Raw genomic sequence first — 27,993 nt, 5'->3', positions numbered from 1 at the left:
TGACAGCCTTTACAGGCAAGGAAGAATAAAGCATACCATGTTGATTACAGGACATTGCTACTTCAGTAGTTTTAATAGGAACTGCCTGGTTTTTTAAAATTCCAAACAACCTACCAAGAACTGCAAGACTTCCCCAGTGTCTGCCTTACCACAGCAGCTTTGTTCACTAAGTCATTCCATGACACCTTTGGTTACTGAGGTAACCAGAGGTTACCAAACTGTTCACAGAAACAAAGGCTTTGGAATAAAGGTCAATCAGGTGTTAAAAAGGAACACAAAACCCCCTACATGATAAAATGTTAACTTACACTTAAAACACCGATCTTCAGAGGCTTTCTTTTGTGCTCTAAAATAGCACCAAAGCATTGTTTCCATCATCTTTTCAATTTAATGCCACCTTGTGTTAATCTTGATACGATCTCAACAACTGTCTTTAATATTTTCTTTTCCAAAATTATTGTTCAGCCTAATTTACATGTTAACTCTCATTTAAGCATTCATTTCCACTCACAAAAGTATCACTGTGACACAAGTAAAGGCACACAATTCACCTAGGTATTTTGCCAAATATCGTGCCATGCACAAACGTTAGAAGAACAAACAGTCCTTTTCTCAGCTAAAAGAATTTCAAGAATAACTTACAGGACTCGAAAGCAGAGGCAGTCCAGTTCTGGGATGAAAAGCCTTGGTTGAAGTTCCATCCAGGGATCGACAATTGTGTTTCCGCCACGTATTTGTGTGTTTTAGAGGCGGTGCTTTCTGCCAGCAAAACAAATTTACTGAGCTTATCAGAGGGATATTTCAGTGACCTACCATGGTAGAGCTTGCTTGCTGTAAGGGAGAAGATTCCTGACCCAGGTGGATCTACATCACACTAGCATGGGATGAAACATTCAGTAGAAGTTCCCCTTGACTCAATCTACAGCTGCACAGACTGCCCCTAACAGATACATTCCATACTCAGATGGGTGCATTTCTACAAGCCAGGATGCCTCCCTGCCCATGGAAACAGTCATTGATAACTCTGTCACCATGAGGGGAATAGGACAGTTAGTCCTTCTCCACGTTAAACTGAGGAAGTTTAGGGGAGGCACCACCAGCCAAGTTACCCCATCACACAGAATCATTTGACAGGTCACCTTGTCAGCTAGGCCATGGCAATAAATTGTTTCTTGAACACCTCCAGAGATGGTGACTCCACCACCAGGGGAGTCCATTCCCATGCTTAACCCTTTCCATGAAGAAATTCTTCACGAATTACTTCAGGCCAAGACTACAGTGGTAGTACACTGCTACCTGCAAAGTCAGGCTGACACTCCTCTTCATGCTGGCCCCTAGCAGATAGAGGGTACAAGCTATGTGACAAAGGGCAGCTAGAGGAATTATTGTCTGTTCTCAAATGTACTTACCTGCACATCTGGGTTCTTTTGCCGCTCACACTTAACCCCAATGTCTTCTGCAGGTTTCTTCTGAGAAGTGCTTTGAAAATCAAGGCCTGTTGGGTCTTCATTCTCATCATGTGCAGTTTTTGTTTTATCTTGTTTGGTTTTGGCTTTGAAACTGTCATGGTCTTTATTTAAATAATTTTCAATACTAACAAGTTGTGTATTTTGCTCATAAATAATTGGTTTTTTGGAGTCTCTGTCTAAACACTTGAGCTCATTTTTGTGCAAAGAGTCAGATACTGGGATCACAGTTGCTTTTTTTGTACCTTCAAGTATTCTGCATTTTTCTATCTGTAAATTATTAAAACTGTCTGTGCCATTGTTCTCACTAACAACTGTTCTTTCTTTAAGTTTATTTGTGCAAATCTGTTCATCAATGCTGCTGGAATTTGAACCCTGTTTAATTCTATTGGTTATCTGGTCCTTCTGTGCATAACCAGAATGTATTTCCAATTTATCTGGAATTTCAGATTTGTTTTCTTTAACACATGATGATGATATGTGAATGCTACTAAATGCATGAGAAGTTTTATTTGAAGTCTGATGAAATGAATTTTGGACAGTTTCATTGGGTTTTGCTAAAACCAATTTTCTTCTTGCTTGGACTTTTAGAGAAGTCTTCAGTTCTCCATCAAACCTAGAAGGACTGATAGGAGTATCAGGTGTCTTTGTCCCTGATTTACTGCTGTCTTCTAACAAAGAAAATTTTGATTTAGCAGAAGAAACAGAAGGTGGTTCCTTGCCTTTCTTCAGCAAATTTTCATCTTCATACGTGCTTCGGAAAATTTTTGACGTGACTGGACTAGCCTCATGCACTTTGAATGGACGTCCAGCAACATGGGAAGTGGCTGGATCACAATGGATCAAGTGCTGGGCAATCCTGGCTATCACCTCCTGCCGTTCCTGGAGCAGGGAATCAATCAGGGGGTTACCCTCCCCTGCCGACTGCCGGCCACAGCGGTTCCCTGGAACACGGGCATCGAGCAGGGTGACCTCTGGCACTGCCCTAGTTTTGCCTTCATCACCATCCTCCTGTATTGCATTGTCTAAGTTGGCAGCAGGAGCAGGGGAGCTTTCCTTGCTTTTCCTTGGCAAGTTTTCCTCTTCGAAAGTGCTCCGAAAAGCTTTTGGTGTAGCTGAGATGTTTTCATGTGTGGTGAATGGACGCCCAGCAACAACTGGTGAAGTAGCTGGATCACAGTGAATCAAGTGCTGAGCGATCCTTGCAATGACTTCTTGTCGCTCTTGAAGTAAAGAGCCTATCAAAGGATTGGTTTCTCCTGTGGGCTGATGAGAGCAATGACTGTTTGAAACACGGGAATCAACCAGAGAGTAGGATTTAAAAGTTCTGACCGGTGTTTCATGAGACTGTGTCTTATTGTCTGCTGTGGCATTATAGCACTGAACTTTAGACTGCGATGCCCCAAAGTCAGATCCAAGTCCAGTAGATGGATAAAGTTTTAAATTTCTAAAAGATGTGGTAAATTCAGGCATCTTTTTTCCATTAAGTAGGCCTTCAGGTGTCATTGCCCATGTCTGCTTCCCACGAAAACGCAGTGGACTGGAAGTGCTGCACTGCTGAGCAGCGCTGGGATCGCTGCGCTGATGGAACTTGCGCTCTTGCATTTGCTTTTCATAAAAGCTAAGGTTGGTGTGAATACTACAGGTCAAAACTGGGTAGTTGGATTGCCTGGGCAGGGACTGGACGCTGACCCTCAAGGCCACATTGTGAGAAACATTAGGAACAGGAAAGACATGCTCAGTGGGTGTCTGGGAGAACGTCCATTGCAAGTCCACATCTGCAGCGCTCACCCTGAAACAACACCGAAGGGCATTTACAAAAATAGCTAAATGAAAAGTTTTAAATTATCTACTTTGTAACAAATATCTAAGAAAAAGCACTAGAAACATCAGCAACTGCTGTACTTTGCACAGTACACAAATCCTACAGAACTGCCAAAGTACTGGGCCAACAATATGGCACCTTCTAAAAGCAAGCAGAAAACGGGAGAGAAGAATGATTTTAAGACAAGCTGCAGCACTCTGCAAACAGCAAACCAGTTTTTTTCCATTGCAGGCATACCTGTACAGGATGTTTCGGGGAACAGCACCATGTGAAACACTCAGCCACGCACTCAGCTGAGAGAAGAAAACAAAGGAGCGAACTGCCAGCAAAAGGGTCTTCTCTTCAATAAATCGATCTCCACTCCTAAGGCATTTAAAGACAAACACATGAGTGTTGGTAAGAATATTCAGAGACCTGTTAGAACTAGAACATTGTCAGATCTCCAATCAGAAATTAAAACACAGTTTAATCAAGCAAAGCAAAAACTCCTCAAACATTTTGAAGATTCCAGAGTATTCTTTTTATACACATGAAAAAAATTGACATAACAAATGTTACATGTTACCATTTGCAGCCAGGATCATTTCATACTCTGCACTGCACAATGGGCACTGAAGAAATTTTGAGTATAAGATGACTAAAATTGCAATGCTTCGATTTCACTAGCAAACAGTGGTTTCTTAGATCAGTCCTCATGGCAAAGAGCCAGTTCAAAAACACTAATTGATTACTTTAAGGATTTTAATATGACAAGATTCTTGCAATTATCAACTAATCCTCATATCCAACTTACTGTCGAGGAACTGGCTCCAAAATCCACCTTTCTAACAGCAATGCATCTTGTTTGATTGCAGGATCATTTAAATCATTCCCCTCTGTGGTGGGCCCTTCATCACTATAGCAACAGTCTGGAAGTAGCATCACTTCTACCATGATTGGAATATTGTTCTTCCACAGAAGCATAACCTCAGATCTGGTTCGCCTGGCCTGACGACACTGAGGGAAAGCAAAATGTCAACATACACAAGCCATAAAAATACTAGCCAGATTTAAATGTGATCTAAAAGCACATTCTAAAATACCAGAGAAGGATAAGGGTCAAATTCTGTTTGGTTTCACCAAATCAGAAATAAAATTCCAGAGATATTAAATGAAAAAATAATTAACACCTCCTTTACAGTATCCATTTGAGCAGCTTTCTTTAGGAAATTTAAAAAGCTTGTAAAAATGCATTTCCCCAACCACTGCACTTTGCTACCTTGTAGTTCTCTCTCCACAAGACACCCTCTTGGGCAGACAGACTTAAGCAGTATCTTTATAAATTCTTTGTCTTGGAGGAGGCTAACTTCTGCATGAATATAACTTAAATTCCCACAGTACTTGAGAACTTTTACTTGAGAGATGGGATGCTCCAACCTTACTCCCAAACAGCCTGGCTGGATTTGACGTGCTTGTGTTTTTTGGATCACTAACTTTTCCAGAACACCTGGAAAAGCAAAAAGTTAGGCAAGTCAGCCTACATTTTCTCAAAAGAAACCCCAGACCAAGAATACTAAGTATAGTGCTTGTCATTTGCATAATAAAGATTCAAACAGGCATTCAGGTAGTCATGCAGAACTTCATGTTCAAGGATAAAAGGCTTAATGATCTCTCATTTTAAGGACAGATCTATTATTAGCAGGATACTGAATTACATACTCATTTAAATGAAGGACTACCAGAAAGCCATCGTTACTCATGCTGAACTGTGAATCCACTGTGGGGTTCTTGGCTGACTTTAACCACAGGAGCAAGGATTTGTGCCATGAAATGGGTATCACCACCATACCTGAGCCAGTTTGTCGCTGCATTCATGCTTAGTTGTTGGTGGCTGACTTGACTGTGCTGGTGGGCAGTGAAAGCCCTCTGTCCTGCCCTTGATGGAGTACTCTGGTGTCCGGCCCTCAGTGATCAGCAGGGCCAGGGAGACCAGGAACTCCTCAGCTTCATACTCAAAGTACTCATCCAAAGTATCTGCCATTTCAAAAAGACAAAAATTAATGACATTTGTATAATAACTGTTGGCTTGCAGTTTGTTTCAATTACACTTGAAATGAGAGTGGGCTATGGGAAATGGATCTTTGTGTCAGACTGGCTGCACTCCCCATAAAACCCACTGCTCCCCACTCCAGCACCACAAAACAACTTTCCTCATCTCATAATGCCATCACCACAAACAAAGAACTTTGTTTTTCTACAGCTTTTCTAGAAGACAAAAGGTTTCCTGGGCTCTTGTGGGAGAAATCTAATGACAGTATGACTTGGCATTGTTATTATCATCTGACAGATGGAATAAGAAGCCACAATATATCATAAAGTAGATTAAAAATTGAAGAAGAAGAAGAAGAAGAAAAAGAAATATTTACTTCTATTATGGAAAAAGTGGGACACAATGTTCTTTAAGATTTTTATTGCAAATCCCTCCTGCTGAGAGCAAGGCTTACTTCAGAGGTCCATTTTTAGTTACCACTAACACACAGGAAATGTTCCGAAGAAACATACAGACTATTCATTGTTTTGTACCACGGTCAGTCTAAACTTGTGCAAAGAATGAAAACTCAACAAGTCTCTGTAGACAAAGCAGCAGCTGGCATTGCTCTTCATGAAGAGCCCTGGCACACTCAGTTCCCACAGAGTTAAGAGGCACCATTTTATGGTGTTTTATAGAGCACCCTTCTCCTCCTCCTCCCTCATCACGAGGATGTCACCCATCATTCAAACAGATTTAAGTACAACCAGATCATGTCGTTCCCCTCACTGCTTCAAAACACTTCAAGTTTCAAAATTATTTAATTGCTGAAGAGGTTACAGAAAACTCTCTTTTCCATGAAAGCTAAAATACATTCCCTTCAAAGTCTATTTTAAGAGCAGCAAAGAAAAGCGGGTGGAGGCAGGGCTGCCAGCAGCTCTTTACCTTTATTTTGATGCTTTAGGGGAACAAAAGCACCTGACAACTCCACAATTTTAGCTTAAAAGTCCTATGTCATCCACCAAAACTGCCACAGGGAGAGAGTTAATTTCTATTCACGTTTCAATTATCATGCATAAAATACCTTTCAGAAGTCTTTTTTGTCTTGGTCCCCCAATAGCAGAGCATTTGGCAAACACTGCACTGGCAGACTTGAGAGATGCATACAAGAATGGATGCATGGAACAAAAGCTCCAATTAAACGTGCAATTATCTGCATATGCAAACCATGAAGTGTGTACAACTGGCTTTTGCATGTACATATTTGCCTAGCCCAGGCTTGTACACCATGGACCCCAGGGCTTACAGACTATTTGAAGGGATCTACACAAGGTAAGTAAGAGAAGTCAGCCCCCTGCTGAAGAAGAGCCAGAGGACAGAGGAATTACCCTGGAGCACCCCATATGGCATGTGAACAATACATTAATCCATCTGGCATAAGTTAAAATGGGCATTCACCTGATGGATGGCAAAAAATATCTAATAAAGGGTGCATGAAAGATTAAAGGAATGGTAAATAACAGAGAAGACAAGCCTCTGAGGTAGTGATATGAGTCACCTACAAAATTAGGCACCTGCACTTTTTTTTCAGCTGTAAGTCTGGTAAACAATAGGCAAGTCATACTTGGGAATTTGAAAATGGAATTTGGGAAGACTCTAAAAAAGATTTGGATATACAACACACAAAAAACCCCCCTAACTGCAGCATCATCTTGCTGCTAAGTTCATCTTTGTATGTCCAAAGGCCATGGTAATTTCAAGAAAGTCACAGCATGAAGGATCACTACTGGAGTATTTTGCCTGCTCTGACATAGAAGTGCAAAAATCTAGAAAGTGTTCAACAGGAGTAAAATTAATTTAAACAAGAACTGCCTCATGCTTAGCAGACTAAACAAAACTAACTCACTGCTACAAAAATCTGAAAGAATAATTGGTTTTAGTTAAAATACATAAAAACATGTATGATTTTAAAGAAAAATGCAAAGAGAGTGTGATCAAGATCAGCATAGTAAAATGTGATACAGCACAGTAAAATGTGACACCTGAAATTTTACACTAGAGAATGTTAAGTGGCAAGTACCAGTAAAACAGACATGCCCTTCAATACCATTAGTGGTTTACCAGATGAAGCAGTAGACTTTCTATTATTTAGCTCTCTTTTTAAGAAGATAACCCATATGTTATCAAAATCTTTTGGACTTGACACAAATTAATGGACAAATCCTATGCCCTGAGTGCTTCTGCTGAGCAGTTAGATTTAGGCAAAAAAACCCCACCCCTTTTTTGTCTTAAAAAGCCTCTGATACCAAAGCCTATATTGCCTACCTGAAGTGCTCAGTGCCTTCACAGAGCTGTCACAGGTCACTACAAGGCACAGACAGTTTAAGATGTTCAGATAAAAGTCCCAGTGAACAGTAAATAAGCAAGATCTAGTGAATAAAGCCAGGTACATATTCTGAAATAATCATCACTCAAAGAATCAGATTACATACACAATATTGATTTATGTAAACAGATAAAGATCACTTCCAAGTTGAATTTACAAATACTGCCTGTGTTCCTGTATCAGACCTATTATTTCAGAAGCAACCAGTTTCTTGCCTTAAGAATGGAAGAGAAGGCCCAACTAGCTAAAGAGACATATTTATATAGTTATATTGGCTGCAGTTACAAAAACACCACACTGCTTCAAAATAAAAATGGCATCACTAAAAAGCCTGTGTTGAACTAGGAAATGCTGCAGCATTGTAAAGACAGGGCCAGTACTTTAAAATCATGTCAGCAAGGGAATCAACCAGTTATTTGATCTGGACTTAAAAAAAAAAAAAATTAAAGCACAAACAGCAAGAGGCATCAAAAAATATATTTTTTCCTAGAAAGTTCATGTGACATAATATCTTTTTTTAGCTCCACTAGATTTATACATCATTTAGGAACTTCTAAGAGTTTTCATAAAGAAAAAGCCCTATAACCATTGAGAAGCCTGGTAATTGTTCCTATACAACAGACACAGATGATGCAAGTTGATGCAATTGAGGACAAGGGTGGAATGACATTTATAGAAACAGCAAACTCAGTGTTTAGTTAAAAAAAGTCTTACTGTGTGTGTGCTGTAACTGTTTGGTTTTGTGTATGAATCAGCCCTAGGACACATCATATATTGTGTATAGAATAGCCTCAATCCTATAACCTGACTATACAACCATGATTATTGTTCTGCTTTATTTCTAGCACTGCGACATGGCAAGTATATAGCATAAAATATGCATCTCTGCACTGTCTGGGGTTTATTCTCCTTAAAACAGCAAAAAAATCCAGTTAGCACAGGAAATAAGGATTAAAGTAATAAGGCACTACTGCCCTCTAACCAATACATTATAACTAAAGGTTATTGACCAGGTGGGCACAAGAGATAGCAGCAGGTGTCAGACTACTCTATAAGGAAGAAAGAGAAATTTTAATTTAGACTGAAGCTACTGTGCATAGAGCAAAGCATACAATACTAGAGAACTGAATATACAATACTGGAACTTTGTTTTCCTTTGCCTCCTGCACATATCAACCTCAACAAAGACTGACTTTCTACACCTTCTCAAAAACCAGAAAAGCCCATTTAACCAGAAATGTCAAAGAGTCTTCAAATCCTCGTCCTCCTACCTCCACTACACACAGGTGCATGAGCACTGGAATACAGAATAAGAACCCACAACCCCCCCGCCCCCCCCAAAACTGAAATTGGCTCACATCCTGAAACACCAATTAAGGTTAGTTATGTGCTAGTAGGGGTTCACAAATCCACTTAACTGTAACCCAAGGACTCTCTGAAAACTTCAGTTAATTGAGTTATGCTTAGCTGACTCCTTTCCCAACTAGGTCATGCTTGTGCAGACCAACTCCCTTCCCTTTCCTATCACAGCTTTTTCTGTAGTAATTACAGAAGATGTTTTCCTGAAATACATGTTTTAGAAGAGCATTTAACCTGTTTTCTAGGCTTAGGCCAGGAAACAAAGACATTTGGTATCACGTAACCCATTGTGTTCCAGGTGCCACCAGAAGATGCACCTGGGAGCTGCTACCCTATCCTGCCTGGGCACATCAAGGCAATAAAAGGCCTCAGCAGAGCCTCTCCTGCCCTGTGCTACCCTCCCATCATGACCAGGCTGTGATACAACCACAATCTCTCTTAGTCCATGCTTATTTTATTGTCCTAGAACCTCTCATATTGCACTGCTCACCACAACTGTCTACCAAACTCATCCTCTTCCCTGAAAAAGAGCTCATTTTTGCAAAGAGACTTTCTTCAAAGAGAGACAAGTTCGTTCAACTGAAAGTATCCTTTAATCCTGACCTTTACTGATTGAGGGCTACTTTCTTTGAGAGTCCATAAAACAACTAATAATTGCCCATGAATATGCTCTGTAACAGCCTAGACCTTTCCTGGAAAATCTTTAGGCACCCACAATGGATTTTGAAGGCCACTGATTAAAAGTAATCACATTCCTATTTTACTTAGAAAGGTGAAACTCAGTAAGCAAAATACTTAACAAAATAGGGGCTGCATGGTGTAGTCTGTTGGGATTCCCAGCTGATGCAAGCCCTGCTCCTTGGGCACTGGGGCATGGCTGCCCACATCTGCTCTCTCCTTCCTTTCTCAAAGGCTAAAAGCATGGCTTAAGTACTTGGATTTCTTTGTTGTGCTTTCAGTACAGGCAGTCCCAAAGGAGACACTTCAGTCCAAGGGTCCCATGGCAGGAGAGTCAGGTACACTGGAGGAGAAGTGGCTGCACTGTCAGCACTCAGAACCCATCACCTCCCAGCAAGGGCAGTGCCCAGCACTGAAAAAATTACAGCAAAAGCCCTTCCTGCAAATCAATCAACTCCGAATAAGTTTTATATCTTGCTATTCCAAGAAACAGGTTAAAGGTACTTCCACATTTTAAGAGTAAGGCAGGGATTCAAGAAACTACTGTAAAGGAAATGAAACACAATGTAAACCTTTGACTAACAGCTTCTCTTCTGGAATTAGAAACACCTACGGATGCTTTGGTTAACTAATTCCACGTTGTGCTTCACTTCAAAAGAAAGTTGCCCTTGAATCCCCCAAATTCAAGATTCTCTAAATGAGCAGTCATGTTGTGTCTGCATATTACAAACCCATAATTATATCTGAAGTCACACACTTCAAAAGCTTTGTAATATTAGGAGTTTAGGTATAATTTAAGTTATCAAGAGTTAAAGTTATGAGATGGCCAACTTTTTTCAAGAAACAAGCTATTAGTTATTTAAACTCAAGCAAATGCAGTGAACTGGCTACCTTTATTTAGGAATAATCCCATACAGATTGACACACATTGCCAACTGTCTTACATTCTTATGGGTCAAGATCTTTGAGCTCAGGGGCAGTCATTGTGAAAACATGAGGAGAGCAGCACCATAATTCATCTTATTGTTACTGTCTGCTTACTTTTTCCAGGGTGCCAAACTGAACTACCTGGGTATCAAAGCAGTTCAGCTGAAGGCAGAAAATGGCAGCATAGGAATTTATATTAGAACCGATGCATACCTGCTATTCAAATAAAATAACATGATAAGTAACAAAAAAACCTCTGGTCCTACCTAGTTTCACATAAAACAGGAAGAAATTCACCTGCTTCTGTGTTGTTATGCCAGTTTATAACCAGAAAAACCAATCAAAGCACACTATCTTGTAAGAGGGGATTTTTAAAACTCAAGACAGAGCTATGTGGAGCTGATGAAGTTATTCCAGAGTTGCAGAGCAGTAAGAATCAATCAGTGCCATGAGCTGCAGTGCAGAGTGCAGTGCTGCATTAATTCCCTGGGTGTGTGTGTATCACTGCTCATCTCCTGCACGTTCCTGCTGGATGCCTCTCACAGCACCCAGGGCTAATCTCAAGCCAGCTTTACTGTAAATAGAGAGACTGGTTTTAAAACTGGGCTGGGGGGGGGGGGGGGGAAGTACAATTCACATTTTTCTAAAACTTTTTCAGGTTCAAACAGCTTAATGAGTACAGACATAAAATCCATTTAAAGCTTAAGTTCCTTGCAGTCATCTCAGAAACTACTGCTCTCTGGGAGTGTAAAATGCAGACTGTTAAACTGATCTGGGTGTTCCCATCTTGCTTCCTGCGTTTTGGCTGACATCCTATTTTGCCATCACCATGCCGCTTACTGAGTCACTTCTCTCCGTCCAACTGTAGCTTCTATTTTTATCTAAGCAACAACAGTTTAATGTGCTTCTTTTGATTTTTTGGCATTAAATCAAATTCTAGATCCAATATTTGCATTTTGACCAGGGAAACTGGATTTGTATTCCCTTAAGTGGACAAAGAAAAGGAATAAGAAAAAATGGTATCAGCTGAATCGTTTCTTGCTCCACAATGAAAACACAAATTGTAAAGCAGGTCAATCATTACAATTTCAACATCTGTATATAGTAGAAGGAAAGGAATACCTGAAAACATTAACTTTGAGGCTTATTTCACATGTCAATTAATGAAAAGTTACAAGAGAACATGTATATTGTAAAATACAACTGTCCCACTCTTACATGGGTAAATAAGTGCTGAAATATCAGTGTAAAGCTGTAAGATTATCAGTGCTGCAATGGTTAGCAGTTTAAAAATAGGCCAGTTGTGGGAAGAGAACATTTTCCTTTTGCTGACCCCTAAACTAAAGGTGCTACTTTGTACCAACATGCTACAACTGGACAGGTCCTGAAAGCAAAGAGGACTTGGCTCAGCAAATGCCCTTAAGAGCACATCAATTTCTGTTTTCCTTTCTATTGCTATTTCCTATTGTGATTACATTAAATATGACTACACAAAAAAACTGAAGTTATACTATAATGAAAGAAAATTGCCTAAAAGGAGCAGACCAAGTAATTGCCATTAATTCATCTCTAGGTTTTTACATTTTTCCCTTGTTTAGCTGATGCTCTGCCTAAGCTAGCTAGTGTTAGAAAAAACTGCGTAACACAATGCACCTATCTGAACAAAACAGAAATCTGAATCCCAACAAAGCAAAAGGATTTGTCAGGTATTTCTGTTCATTTCTAAAAGAAAATAATTAGGAGAAAACAGCTCTTTTAGAATTAGTGTTTGGTGCTGAGTATAGAATAGACACTTGGCTGTAACTGGAAGAGAACAGAAGGTTTCTATCTGGCCTTCACTCACCACCAATGCAGTGATTTCCTACCCTGGTAAATATGCTGATTGAAACTTTGCAGAATTATATTGGAAACAAATTTCTGTTTTAAATTCCACCCTAGTCCTAGGGGTGGAACTAGGGTACCTGTGAAGTTAGCCTAGGTCTGACCTCCACATTGTGCAATGTGGAGGTCAGACACAAGCTAACTTCACAGGAGAAGTCAGACCTAGGCTAACTTCACAGGCACTGGCACCACAATGCAAAACCCATCCAAATGCTCAGTTTGGGCAGCTGAAGGAGCCCTGTGTCACCCTAGAACAGAAAGCAGAGCACACTTCAGCTTACAGAGTATGTGAGAATTCCTTTCTGAGGTGTTTCCTTGGCAAATCAGTGAGCATTTTTTACACCAAAACACAGATTTTCCAATACAAAATTTCTATGTATATAATTTGTTTCCACGCTTCCCTCACTGGTATTGATGACTTTCATCAAGGCTTTCCCAGCCAAGGGAACTTTGGAGATGGGAATGATGACCACCTTCATTATGGCTGCTCATTAACTGAAGAAAGAGCTTAGCAGCAGCCACATGGCTGAAGACACACGGACTGAAGGCTTTCATCAGCTTACTCTATTTCACCTTAGCTGTAAATATCATTCTGCAGTGACTCCACAGCTGCTGCTTTCTTTGCAAATGAAACCCAGTGAGTGTTAGCAATGAAAAAGCACATCTATTTAGCTAATCCTCACCTCTTCCTGAAGGCATATCATCCATGTGACAGTTGCAATTGAGTATTAGGAAGTCTAACTCCCAGGCCAAGACATCCTTCCCATTAAACAGGTTGATGGCAGCTCTGCATTAAATTCCAGCTGTGACAGCATTTTTATAGTACATAAATAAAAGTGTGTGCCAGAAATTTTATTTCAGGCCCTAAACACGATACAATACAGGATGACATACATAAGTTTCAATTTTAATTTGTTTAACAATCCAGCCTGACAAAGATTCAACTACTTGCAGACTTCTGTACTGTTTTACACAGAGATTGGTTTAGAGCTGGAAAGCAGTAATTTGTGATAATAAATCACTTCCAGATGTTACTGGAAAATAACACAGACCTTTTAAAAAGTCCTGCAGTAGGTATTTCAGTGCCTATGAGAGATGCACTTAAAAAGACTAGATGTTTGCACCTTTTGCTGACCAGATTTTTGCTAAGTGTCACTCAGTTTATTCCACTGTAATGTATCTTCACAACAGTCACAAGTATCTTTGGGCTCAGCATTTATAGGGATGAAGTGTTATCCTTGCCAAATATATTGGTTTCCAAAATTTCCCCATCAACACCAAGAATTTTTCTGTTTGGGATATTTCATGCTTTATGTCATCACCTTAAATATGTATTGTACTTAAAAACTTGGTAATATAGTTTCAAGTGTTCTTGTGCTTCTTTTTCTATTAATATAGATAAAATAACACTTCTTTTTTGAGGAGAAATATAAAGTAGCTTTCAGCTTTCAAAAGGATTTTTAGCAAATTGTTTAGAAGAGTCATTTAGTGCCTGACAAAACTGCAATGGGAACACAAAAATCTCACTGGGAGAAACCATCTCTACTCCATGTATGCACAGGTTCCACTCTGGTTTACACCCACCAGGCACAAGTTCTTCTTCCCTAAAACCATTGCAAGGAAAAGAACTGTTAAATCATGTGCCCTTTGCTTCAGACCATAGTTGGACTTGTTGGAGAATAAACCAGAGATTGAAAAGAGCTGTGTGAGAGCTCTGACTCACTTTTGGATGGAATCAGCAAGCATGCCACAGCTGCTGGAGTCAGGGAAAGCCCCTGGTAAAAGGACCACGTTGACTTATGGGACCACATTTTATGGAGATCTTTCACTGAGCATTCAGCCTTCAACACAATATTGTTGTCTAGGCAAGTGAGGTTTCATAAGCACCAAAACCACTCAGCCTTCCACACACTCAGAAAACTTTCAACAACCAACACTCAAACACTCATCTTCACACTGCAGTCAGGTGCCAGTGGGCCTAATGGTTTTTGAAAACCATGCTACTGACAAAGCTCTTGTATGCTGAAAATCTCCTCAAAAGATACTTATCAGGATCTATTTTTAATAGATATTGCAATTTCTCAGCTTTACTGTGGTTACAAAAACCCCAATCAAAAACAAACCAGAGAAGACTGTGGGACAGGGGTGGGCAGAAGTCCACATGTTTTTAAAAAAAACCACCTAGTCTAATTTTTGGTGAGTCTATTAACGACCACTAAGAAAAATAAAACCAGACAAACAACTCTCCCATGCCTGGTTAGTATGTGATTTCTTCAGTGGCAAGAATTTTGATCATTTACATGTAGCACATTTTAAAAGTTTTGGTTTTGTTACTTACATTACAAATTGGGTAAGAATTTAAAATAGGTGCTATCAGCAACTCATTAGTGCAGCAATAAACCCTGCACCCATGGAAAAAGCAACCCCTCTCCCTCAAGGATGGATAACACTCAATTTCAAATATCCTGTTGTCTTAGAGGAACCTGTAAAAACCATTAAGTTATAAATGAATGCCAGCACTGTTACCTAGGCCAGCCAATGGCCCTGATCCAGATAAATGAAGGTTAATTGGCATTATTTTTAAATTCTAGAGAATATGAGAGTCTGTGCAGTTTTCCACTGGGCTGAAAAGACCTCATGGGCCAGCAATTAAAAATCTGCAACTGCTTGGGCAGTAATGAACTTGTAGTTCAATCCAAATCATCAAAATAGTCATTGTACATGTCTAGATGTATTTCATCTGCGCAAGTACTGAATAGCTTGATGTATGCAGTTTTTCCTCCTCTTTGCTTTCACCCAGTTTGAAGACTTGACAAGATCTAGCTGAGTACATTTATCTTGTTACAGATCAGACTGACCTTAAGATTTAAAAAAAACCAACCAATCAGATTAATGAAACTCTAGAGCACCAGACCTTGGAAAGTACCTTTTTAAAAACTGGGCCCACTTGAACAGTGAAATTTCAAACAGCATACTTGTTTGCTTACAAAATTTAAGTGTCTGCTTTCCCTCTCCCCTTCATTGAACCATCCTTCCAGGCATGCACTGCAGCTTTGAAGGCTACCAGAACCATCCAGCCACTGGGCACCTCACAGAACAAAACAAGCTTCTGACAGTCCCAGACACAAAGCCACTCGCACCAAGTGCCAAAATTAACGCTGCTGGAGCAGGGATACTAGCAGTGCATTCATCGTGGGTCTGCTGAAAACAGCTCTCCCTGGAAGGGGAAGAGCTCGTCACGCTGCTGCTGGCAGGGAGCAGGGCAGGGACAGTGAGGACAGCAGGCCAAGTGTCCCTGCACGGCGCTGACCTCGAGTCACCCACCGGCCCGGCCTGGCCCCCAGTCCATTGGCTGCGCGTGTGCTTGTAACACCCTGTACTGCGGGTTCTTGGAACGCTCCTTCCAGAGAACCCAGGGGACGGGGCTCACCCCTCCAGGGCCCACCCCTCCAGGGCCACTTCCAAGCCAATCTGACCAGCAGCAGCAGCATCCTGCTTCTCGAGATAAGCTATCAGTTTGTACAAGAGGAGAGGATCCAAAGCCTGCTCGCGTGCTCTGAAATCAGGTGACCCGTGAGTCAAGGGACAGAGCAATTAATTATTAGGAAAAACAAAACACTACACTAAAAATAGTGAACACGAGCAGCACATGAAGAGTAACAGCTTTTATCCAGTCAAAGCTCAAGGCCCTCCCCAGCCTCTTTTGTATCTGGGCAAAACACATTTACATGAGCAAAGACAGACAAACAAATAAAACCTTACTTTAGTTCCTCCTTGATAATTCACAACTATATATCTAATTAAAAGCAAACAGCGGGGGAAAAAACCCAAAAAGCTGAGTTTTGGACCAGCAGAAAAAGTATTAATGCCCAAAATAAATATCCAATGCAACTTCAATCAGAAACTACCAAAATTACTTTCTTTCAGGGAAAATTGCTCCAAGATGAATTCAGCTCAGATATGCCAAAAGCTTCACTTCAGCTACTAACACAGTTCAGGCAACATTAAGGATTTGCCCACTTGTCAGTTTTAATAGATCTAATAAATTATTGTGAATGCTCAAGTTAAGCATCAGGTAAAAAACAAAAGCCCTTCACAAACATTCCAGAATCCAAGTGCCTGATACCCATAACTTATTTTGTCAACTCTCCCATTAGCAAAACCATTATACAGAGATTTTCTACTAGAAATCAATAAAGAAAATAAATTTTGTTATTATCAAGGGACAACAATGCATAATTTTGTTGGAGGAATAGGATTTTTTCTAAGAGATAAGAAAACAGCAAGCACAGAAGAGTAGTCAAAAAGACTTAAAGTTTCCATTTAGAAGTATCTGATTACATTGGCTATTACTGTAAACAGCTGGTTTTTTGCAATCACTTATCTTCAAGAACTAATAAAAAACACATCTGAGAGATTTTTAGCACAGAACATTTTATTCTTACCATCTGAATTAGTGGCTGAAGAAAGTTCTGAAAGGATCAGAATCTGGCATGGGAACCCAGACAACAAGCAACCTGCCCTCTTTGTCCCCAGAAAAACATGCAAACTGGGTTCACTACACCCTCCTTGCTGGGCTGAATCCCTAGGAAACAGCATTCAGAGAATTGCTTTTAGCATGAGCTGGTTTTCCTCTCGAGTATGGAAAAATGCTTGTCTGAAATCCAAAGATTTTCCTCAGAGATAAATTGCTCCCAGTCCAAGCTGGAAGCACGCCCTGCCGGTGGGGACCTCTGGGCTGGGCACAGCCCACGTGAATGCCACCCGCCACCAGCGAGCAGATGGCACTGCCTTATCTGCCTGCCCAGGGAAGAGGCAGCACTGCCCGCAGGATTTCTCATGGAATTTGTGTGAAAAAGGCACAGACAAGGTTATGCCTCACCACCATCCAGCCTTGTAAGGTACCTCTGGTCGGTGTCTAACAGGAAACCGTATTTTCCTGTTCTTTATTATCTCTTAAAACACCATCTTTCATAACAAGAAAATTACTTTTTTTCTTCTCCTTTCAAGATCCTCCATGGCTTACCAGCATTCCTGTGGTCACCCACTCACTACTGCAGTAAACTGGCCTGTGATTACTTTAATCACCAGTCCTCACTCCCCTTGTGTTGTTCTACACTCTTGATTAAAATGACTCTGCTTTGCAGCTTCTCCATTACGGTGATAAAGGCTTGTTAGCCTGTGGGAGCACAGTTTATCTGTCTCCATCAGTATTATCCCTTTGTCTCCACACAGCCCTCTGTTGGAAGCCATTGATTTAGCGTTTGATACTTGCATAAGGTCTGAGGTGAGGACAGTCTTTTGTTCCATGCTCGTATAATACCCAGCAAAGCACAACACCCAAGTGTGAGTCTTAATTTGGATCACAGATAACAAATAATAATCTTCAGGAAACAACTCCATGAATTTGCTTCCCTTCTCTTAAGTCCTCTTATGACTGAGTTAGACACCTGGAGGATGAAGAAGTCCTTGATCCATCTGACAAAGCAACACAAAACAGTGAGGAAACACAGCCTGACAATATAGAGGTTTCATACACAACTACACAAAGTACTTCCTTCACTCTGGAAAGAATCCACTGCTGTAATCAAGACCCACAAGCATAGATGTACCTCACAAACACAGCAAGAGCTAAGCAATCTACATGTTCTTAACAGCACTGATAAAAGAGACAACAGGTTTTTTATGCTGTATGAGAAGTGACCTGGACTTAGTTATAGACACAGCTCTTGTTCATGACTTCCCAAATGAAACCCCATCCTCCAGTACTTTCAGCACCATGAAGTTTCGTCTATAACAACAATCCTTCAGATGTCTTGCACTAAGAAGAGATATTGATATATTCTGGTTTGAATTTCACTCCAGTAGGTACAGCACCCACAGAGTAATCTCGCTATAAAAATAAGAGAGCACTTGGGGCACTCCCAGCATCCTGCTCACACAGCCCAAGGCCAGTGGGAATCAGAGGAGAAGTCACACCCACCCCACCACAGGCTCCTCCTCACCTCTATGCCCAGGTCAAATACAGAGAGCTTCCCACCTCCTGCTCCCTTTCCCCTTTGCAATGCCATTCAAGTTGCATGAGGCAATTTTCATGTTTAGTTAAATGGAAAGGGTTCAGAGAGATCTACTCAGATTATAAACTTCTGCATTTAAACTGATGTTTTAACTGCCAGGCATTTTAAAGTATACAGTACTTCAGACATCTTTTGGAAAGATGTTATAGGAACTTCAATACACAAGGCCTCTAGGAATTCATATCCACTTTTTCTTCGTTTACCTTTTCTCCTTCTCCAGCTGGTTTGCTTTGCCTTTTAAAATTTGTTTTAAAGTCATAAAACCAACAAGTTATCTTGAGTTTCATAAACTTTGCTAAAACTGGAGAGTAAAATGTGTTAGTTGCCATGGCAGTAGTGAGGAGTTGCTGGGTCAGGATGTAGAGAACTTCTCTTGTTCTGTCTCATCATTTGCATCAGAAGTTCAGCCATCTGTTATTAACTATTTAACAACAGTCTTGCTTGTTAGCACTGGTGCTTGTTTTTTAAGTCTCCCCACCTTCAGCCCTTTTGAAAATCTCCTAATTAATGTTGAAATTCATCTGAGGGTTCAGTTATCTTTCAGGTAGGATGACCACCATTACTTCAAGTTGGCCAATATTCTCCTTTCCCACCAAGGAAAAAGCAAACACTTATGCAGACACCAACCTCTAGAAGCAGCAGCTTTATTGTTAGACAGCAATTTGAAAAGAATTTCATCAGACAGTAGATGATGTGGCTGAACTCCAAGAGAGGCTATATTCCTCCCATTTAAGTACACTCCACTATACATTATCTTCCCCAAGTTCCACAGCATCCCTCAATCTTCTTTATCCCAACTTCTTGATATAGCAAAAGAAAACTTTTGTAGTTTTATTTCAGAGGATGAATAGCATTGATTTAAACAAGTGTTGCTAACAAGTAAATACTGCCTTTTATCCTCTGAGAGAATCTGAAATATATTTGTCTACTTGCTGCATACATGAAGAAAACAAAACTTAGTTATTCATTTCCAAGCTTAGAATTTTGGAATTAAAAGCATTTTACCTTATCTTTACTCTGCTATCTTAATTTAAATCTGCATAACCTAAAGAAAAATACTCTGGGTCTCATTCTAGGAAAGCAGGCCAGTCTTGTTGCTCCTCACTCATCACACCCTCAAGAACTAAGTGGGAGGCTGTACAGTGACAAAAGGGAACAATGCATCTCACTGTTCCTAAAACTACTTCACAAAAAAAAAAAAAAAAACCCACACAAAAAAACCCCACCAAGAATACCCAAAAAACCAAAACCCAGTACTATTAGGGGCAAGGAAGAGGCCTTCAGCAGGAAGCAGGAAGTTCTTGTTTCAGTCATTTAACACCCTAACATATGCTAAGAGCACTCTGTTCACAGGTACACCCAACAAAAGTCAGATCCTCCAAAATTTTTAAAGTGGAAGAAAATTTTGCAAAATACTTATGTGGAATACAGAGAGCTGCAGGGCATCAGAAGGCTAAGTCACACATCCCAATAACAAGACTATTTTCCAGGCTGGACTGTCTTTCATGATGACAAGCAGACCAGCAGCCTGTAACATGCACAAATAATGTCAGAGCAGCAGAACATGGCTCAGAGACAGCACAGGCTGAGATGCCTTCTCAGACAAAAAAAATGAGAGATTGGGTAGATACAACCACACATGCATAGGCTAGATCTGATATAATACAAGAGTTTAGAGATCCAGAACAAGAACCCAGTGCCATTACTGCTGGCTCAAAAGAGATAATGCAACTGAACAGTCTGGAAGTGCTTGAAAAGATTTGCCTTTTAGCATGTTCAGGAAAATTCTCCATTACAGATATTTGACTTCACATGTGAAGGCTTGGAGAAATACATCCAGGGCAGCTTTCTGACTATCAGACCATATCAGCTCGAGAGGCTTGCTTCAACTCCAACAAGAATGTGAACACTGATGGCATAACTAAGCTCAAGATAAGTAGAGTCATGGGGAAGAACTATTAAGCACATTTTCTGCCTACATGCAAGGCACCTACTAAAGCCACTGAGCTGCAATTTTCCCCCCAAAAAACCTGAAAAACAAGAAAACCAGAAACAAACCTAAGAGTGCAAATGCACTGATAATAATAAAGCTTGTAAAGAGCATTAACAGGGAGAAGAGATAGAAACACTCAAGAATTCAATAATTTTATTTTAATGGACAAGACATTAAACATTATAGTATGCAGGTTAAGTAGGAGCTGATATCCCTATAACTTTATTACAACATCATGTCAGTTAGAAATCACACCTACAAGCTGAAACTTCTGCAGCACTGCTACTAGAACAGAACTGACTATCAGGGTAATTTAAAAAGCACACAGGAGAAAAAGCACAGGACTTGTTAGGAAGTGTCCTCAGGTGAAGAATGCAGATTAAGAATTCCATTATTTTATCTGAAATAAAGAAAAAGACAAAACAAAAAGCCCAGAGCAAACTATTTTCATAACATCTGACCTCTTCTACTGCAGCTTCTTTCTTGTATTCATCTTCTCTTTGTACTACTTGATCTCCCCAAAACTTTGATGTTACAAACCATTCATTGTCATCTAAGTGGTGGGTAATTTATCTTGTAGAACTTTGTCAGAACATGTTTGACCACCCAAAATCCTCCTCCTAGCTAGTAAGGCTACCTCCAGCTTCAGTAGGTTTCAGTATTTGCAGCCCAAATTATTGAGAGGGTGAGGTGGAGGGAGAGGCATAAGGCTAGCAGACCAAAGGCAGAGACTGTACTTCTTCCTGAGAAATGCAAGGAGCTCTGAGAGATTAAATTGATGATGGTGGAGCAGCATGAAGCTCCTCGGGTCATTTTCCCAATGCTATTAACCTTCACCTACAACACCTGCCCTTAATGGTTAAACAGTAACCTGCAAAAGTAAAAAAGTTACAAAAGAGACAATATATGCTTCCCATTAAAAAAAAAAAAAATTCTGGGAGAGTGGCCAGGCCCATAAAATTGTTTTAAAATTTTATTTAGGAGGATAAATGAGGACATTACAACCCTCAAGCTGTGTAAAAGACTGCATTTTCAAATGGACACCAGAGCCTACTATGGAATTTTAAATGCATTAAACAAAAGAACTTTTTTGATAGTTTTAGAATTGAACTGTGTCACACAGCACAATTCAGCTATTTACAAGTTTCCATGCTGTAACTCATGTTATTAAGCTGTAATAGTTTTCTGGTACTCCAAATAATAAAACATTACATAGGGTCAAAACTGAAAAGTTTAACAGAATTTCAGCCAAGAATCTAGTTTGCCTCCCTCTTTCCTAATATATGGTAATTTTCCACACAGCAAAATGGCAGCCTCACATATTTAAAATCTAATCTGTGCAATTATGAAATTTCACTTTGTCCTCTCAAAATTCCTTACTACTTTACAAAGCAATGCTTCAGTGATTCAAAGCCAATATTCCCACACAAAATACAAGAGTACACTAGTGGAATCATTCCTCCTCCTGTGCCAGGAGGGGGGTCATCCAATGTCAGAAAGCTCACTTAAATTAGAGCTCTTGCACTTTTCAGAGGAATATCAACAAGCTCTGGAGAGGATAAAAAAAAAAAATATATATATATATATATATGCAAGTACTTGGTCAGAGCAACATTCACATTTTTAGATAAGTTTGCATAAAAACAATAGATAATCCTCAATTCTGCACTGAGTTCAGTATAATATTAATTAGCCCTTTATGCCATATAGTTGAGCAACTGGTAAGATGCTAATTAAAAATACATATTTTTATTGCCCCTAAAGCTGACATATTTGCATCAGCTTCATTTGCCCCAAGACAAACAAGTAGTGGCAAAGGGCTAATAATGTTTCATGCATTGTTTCTAGCAGAAATCAAAATACTGTAATAGTTTCCTCCTGCTGGAGGAAAAAAAAAAAGAGGAGAGAGAAACTTGACCTACATAACAAGGCACAGAAGAAACTCAGTTAAGGCTTCAGGGTGTTTTTGGGAGGGGGAAGAGGTTGGTTTTTTTCTCATAACAATGAAGAGTCAAACAGTTACATATGGCTACAGTAACTACAACTGTTAGCACATCTGACACTTAACTAGCGTCGCACTTTAAAGGCTTAAAAATCCTCCCCTCCTGTTCCAGGACATTTAATACTCTTGCCCTAACAAACTAATGAATTAACCGAGTTAATTTTTAGCCTGTCCATTACTTTCCTTTAAGGGAACGTTAAAAAAGGAACACGAAAAGCCAACACCAACTCACAGAAATTCAGCCTTTCATGGGCTCAGTACACGGAAGGAAAGGCTGAATGTCTGGTTCGGGTTTCTAAAGGAACTGTTTACAGACTCAACCGGAGAGGCAAACTTTGCTACACTTTAGTATAGGTGGATTTCAAATCACCTTTCCCAGACAAACACCGCCGACAGCCGCCGACTACTCTGAGTTACACAGCTTGAACTTGTTTCACGCCTTGAAGCCTGTCCGGGCCGGTGCCACCGGCCTTCCATCCTCCCCCCGCCGCTCCGCCCGGCCCCCTCCCCGGCGCCCCGAGCCGAGCCGGGCCGGGCCGGCCCGAGCCGCGGGGCTCGCTGCCGTACACACCTTCTCCGCGCGGCCCGGCGCTCCCGCAGCGAGCCCCGCAGCGCCGGCGCGGCTGGGAGGGTGCCCACGGCATCCTCCACAAAGGAGGCAGAGTAGGGGCGCGCATAGCAACAGGGCCGGCCGCCGATTGGCCCCGCCGGCCGAGCGCCGGCCCCTCGGCACGGCCCGGCCCGGCCCCCGCGCCCGCCCGCCCGGGCCAGGTGAGCGGGGCGGGCCCGCCGCGCCACAAACCACCGGCACCGCCAGCTGTCCAAGCGGGACCGGCGTCCCCGGGACCGGGCTGCGGCGGAACCGCCGGCAGGCGGGGGAACCGGCGGTGCCGGGAGCGCTGCCCGCTCGCCGTGCCGGGGCCCCGCGGAGGGGATGCCAAGGGCCGGCAGGGCCCGGCGGCGGCGGGAGCCGCTCCCTGCGCCGGGCGCGCCGGCACCGCGCTCCCCGCAGCAGCGAGAGCAGCTGCCGTGCGTCTGTGCGCTGGCACCGCTCATGGAATGTTCCCGCACGGCAGCGCTCCGGAGAGTCAGCCCCAGCTGCGGGCTGTGAGGTGATGAATATTTACATCTGGAGCGGAAAAAGCCGCCAGCCCGTCCTCCTGCCAGCCAGCACCAGCCAACTTCCCGCCGCTCTTTTTCCACTGCTCAGCCCACTCGGGAGTGGCTCGACCGCCTCACTCCTCTGACCCTCCCGGAGCGCACAGCGGGGAGGAGGATCCAGCTCTCCTTGCACTACCGCAGCTCTTACTTCAGTATTTGTAATGGGCACTTCTGAGGACTAATTTATGAGGTTGTTTCAAGAGAGTAGTCTCAAAACAACATGTACTATTTTAGATATAGTCTAAACAATGTACTGGCTACGTTAAACAATTTCATCCAGCTCTGACGTATTTACAAGTATTAAAGTCAGATGACAGTACCATATTAACATAATCAGTGCAAAAAACCTATCTCACTCTCAGCCTAACCACATCACAAAGCAAGACTAAAACACTTGTTCTGTAATTAGATACCATGAAACTATGAAAAGTCCAGATCAAACTAGACTACACAACCACACTGAAAATCCAGTACCACTCACTAACCCATTCAAGAGCATGGAAAATATGCCACTTCACAAAATTACTTTTCCCCACTCACAGTTTATATACCAGTATAATTTAGCTGTGGTTGCAAGAAAACATAGTCTGTACAAGATTTTTAAGTAGACATTTTATCCAAGGAAGGTCAGATACCTTTTAGTAGTTGGCCCATTTAAAGATCTCACATACAGATAGTGCCTTACAGAGAGTTAGATGCAAAACATACCATTTCATAAGTCACTGACATTCAAGCTTCCTGTATATTTTATTTTACCTGTCTGCTTTCCAAGTATTTTTCCTTCATGGAACATTTCCTTCTATAAAAACAACTGTCATTCACACAGTTGTCTGAAAAAGCAATTTCAGGTTTTCTTAATCAAGCAACTACCTAGCATTTGAGAAAAGTACTGAGATGATTTTCTATAAAACAGTTATTCAGTATCTACAGGAGGAATGGGAGAGGTAAGAGGAATATTTATCACATTAGTAAACATGGTATGTTTAGAAGTTTTGCTAACAAGAGGCAGGAGCAACAACACCCGAGTCAATGCTGACAGGGGCCGGCAGACAGCATTCAGGAGCCACCAGCTGTTTTTTCAGGCCAGCTAACAATGTTTCAGTGATGAGCAGCTGTCTCTAGGTGACGGGCATACCTACCCACCACACTGCTCCTGAACAGTCTCCCCACACTGCGCTACTGCAGTGCAACCACAGAGATCCTTTTCACACCAGATATTCTTCAAGTACAGTAAAAGTAGGACAGCTTGTTGACACTCCAGCTTTTAAGCTTACAGTCCTAAACCAGCCGTAGGTACACTGAGCTGAGCTCTGTGCCTGTGGATGAACACCCCAGAAGTGAATGCATCTGGCCTAATAACATGCTACATTTATAAACTGAAATATTAGAAATTCTACCAAAACAAAATCTACCTTGAAGGACATTACTCATTTATTTTTATTATTATTATCTCATGCTCCCACAAATTCCAGAAGCACAAGATACTTTACATGAGAATATGGTAGAGCACAGAGAGGTACACACAGGACTTTATCCTAGGCTGCATACTGCACCATCATGAAGTACCTGCACTTCAAATACTATTACTATGCTCGCTGTTCTAACACTGGGCAAAATGACAGGCAGTAATCAAGATAACCAAATTGTATTTTAACACACCTTCTGCCACAAATAAAATAACACTTCTAAAAATAAAAAAGGTGAGGTCTTCATAACTATGGATTTTATCCCAACACATTGGGAGTAAGCAGCCCTACACATTCCATAAAGCAGGAAATCAGAGCCAAGTATGGTTCATCTCAGTATCAAGTGAATTAACATCAATTCAGAAGCACTTGCCAACAGACATAATTGGCATCATACCTACATTATAAAGAACACTCAACTTCAACGTTTGAAGGGCCATGCCAAAGCACAGGATGTCTAGTAATGAGCCAGTTCAGAAAAACGCTCTAATTCAGGTTCCAGCCCTCCCTTGTGCAGGAAAGGCAAGGTGTGCATGTGACCCCAAAGGAGCAATGCCTAAGTGACTCCATAGCACCTTATGTTTCCACAGCCTAGTCATGGAGACAAGCTAAAAATAAAAATACACTTCCACTAACACATCCCTTCCTCGAAACAAACATTTTGGATTGAGTTACTAATTTGCAGAACACAAAACCACCAAGTGCTCTCATGTAGACTGCCTTATTCCCCTTCTCCCAGTACAGATGCTCAATTCCTCAGAACAAAGCCGAGGTCAGCTCTGGATGCTTGCAATGAATGTTAAAGAGATGGTTAGATACACCACTCACACTCTGTGTATAGTTTTCCTTTTACTTATGCTCAAACTCAAATTTCTTGAGTGAGAAAGGCTACATACAGTCCACAATACACCTAGAGAAGCTGAAAGCATCAGATGCTAACAGTCCCACTATGATTTTTAAATCAAACAAACAAAAATTAAACCCAAATAAAATAAAAAAATCAGTGTGCAACATAAAGCTGCTCGGATTTCATACTAGAAACCTACACAAGAATGAATTTTGCCAGCTTAAAAAAAGTGTCCTAGAACATTTATAAAAGGAGACTCCATCTTCTCAATATGAGGATGGGATGAAAGAACATACAATGCACCATCAAGCACCATGACTTTCATCTCTAGCGGATCCAAAATACTTTCTCACAGAAAGTTCTTAATTCAGCGAGGCTCTCGTAGCAAACATCCAGAGGCAGCACAATAACAGCCAGTCATGACTGGCCTAAGTGCTTGGTGCAAGGTGAGCCAGGTGTGCATTCTAGCACTTTTACATTGAACTTTGCCTTCAGACATTTCCAGTATTATCAACTATTCCCCCTGTTTCACCTGAACTAGCTATTTGGTTTTACTCCTCCACTCTTTACCAGCAGACTCCTCAGAGGGGTCCTCCACACCTTGCTTGTGTTAGCATGGTGCAGGTAGTTACACCATGAGTACTACTGCTAGTACAGCTATGGTGCAACCCACTCGAGGCCTATCCTCCAATTCTAGCTCTCCAGATACTTTGTTTCTCATGGTTTCCCCACAGTAAACAAAATTCCTCTGGAGACTCAAACAGCATGTGCTTCAAAAGGAAGAAGCTGTTTCCCCCTCAGATTAAAACAAAGCAAAGTCATACTTTTCACTAAAAGGTAACTGAAGTGGGAAAACTCTCTATATATAGAAAACATACTTGAAGCTCCATTTTAAAGACATTTACAGCAGAGAAAAATGGGTTTTTACCTTTGAGCAGCATGAGTGTTGGTATCAATCCCTTTGACCTGTGTTCCTAGTCCATGCTGACCTTCACAATTTTGTCCCTGTTCAGTTCTTATTGATAGGAAACACCTCCTCTTTTATTCCACATCACTGTAATATTTACTGAAGTTCTTCCCTTCTTGATGCAACTATTCTCTTCTCCTCTACCCTCAAATTCACCTACTTAATGAAAATTTTAAAAATAAAGAAAAGTAAATTGAAGTCTTGAAGATTCAGGAGTTTTAAAGACGCAGATCTAACATGCAAAGGAAACGCACCAGTACTTGTGACTTTTCAGAAAACTGCACATTAAAAAAGGCATCAGCTCAACATATCAGAACTTCACTCTGTTAACACAGAAGTTATGGCAAGGAGCCATCACAGACATTTACTCAGATACTGCTCTTACACACCCTCTCTGCCCCCCCAGGTCTGCAAACAAAGCCTTCCACCAAACTTGCTGACCTGCCTGGAAGTGTGAGTTTGAGCCATGGTTTGTTTCACTTGCGTTGCTGGGCTGGTGCCCTGGCAGGGAATCAAGGAGAACAATACCTGGCAGGGGAGAAGAGCTTCCCATTGCTCTGAAAAAAAAGCAGGCTGACCACAGCAGCTCTTCCTGCACCTCTCCTTCTCCTTCCCTTGTCCCTCAGAAGAAACCAGCTGCCTCTCTACCACCTCCCACTGTGGTGCAGACTGTACTGAGGATATGGGATAATACTTGCCATCTTCAATTCTACTGAACTTCTGTGTCTCTTTTTGCCCTTCCTGCCCCCATTACACAAAACAAGTTGATACTTGCACAGCATCCTGAGAAAGAAGCTTGATTTGTTACAGCACAGAGAAGTGTGAAAGATGTCCTAGAAATCCTGAAGGCTCATTAGTGGGCAAAAGGAATCCCCACATACACAGCAAGTACCATTAAGAGGTTAAATTAGCACAAGCAGTCACCTGCTCATAGACTCCCTAAAGTAGTT

General features: G+C 41.3%; 1 protein-coding gene across 3 annotated transcripts in view; it reads right to left on the bottom strand.

The window, feature by feature from the left end:
- Positions 1 to 27,993, bottom strand: part of ATOSA (atos homolog A) — a 47,349-nt gene that overhangs the window by 11,476 nt on the left and 7,880 nt on the right. Inside the window, exons 1-6 of one of the 3 annotated variants that reach the window (XR_009488133.1) lie at positions 23,174 to 23,286; positions 5,120 to 5,304; positions 4,085 to 4,287; positions 3,529 to 3,654; positions 1,410 to 3,258; positions 643 to 759 (exon numbers count right to left, since the gene is read on the bottom strand). Coding sequence is in view for 2 of the 3 variants with exons in the window: in XM_059858314.1 (XP_059714297.1) it covers positions 643 to 759; positions 1,410 to 3,258; positions 3,529 to 3,654; positions 4,085 to 4,287; positions 5,120 to 5,304; positions 23,174 to 23,279 (2,586 nt within the window). In the remaining variant the exon portion in view is untranslated. Of the gene's footprint in view, positions 1 to 642; positions 760 to 1,409; positions 3,259 to 3,528; positions 3,655 to 4,084; positions 4,288 to 5,119; positions 5,305 to 23,173; positions 23,287 to 27,993 lie in introns of those variants that run through there. The other 2 variants (XM_059858314.1, XM_059858315.1) reach the window with 2 other exon arrangements.

Source organism: Haemorhous mexicanus, chromosome 13 (assembly GCF_027477595.1).
Source record: "Haemorhous mexicanus isolate bHaeMex1 chromosome 13, bHaeMex1.pri, whole genome shotgun sequence".
In the NCBI taxonomy this organism is placed as follows: Eukaryota; Metazoa; Chordata; class Aves; order Passeriformes; family Fringillidae; genus Haemorhous; species Haemorhous mexicanus.
The sequence above is the reverse complement of the archived record's forward strand: the minus strand, read 5'-3'. Positions and strand labels throughout refer to the sequence as shown.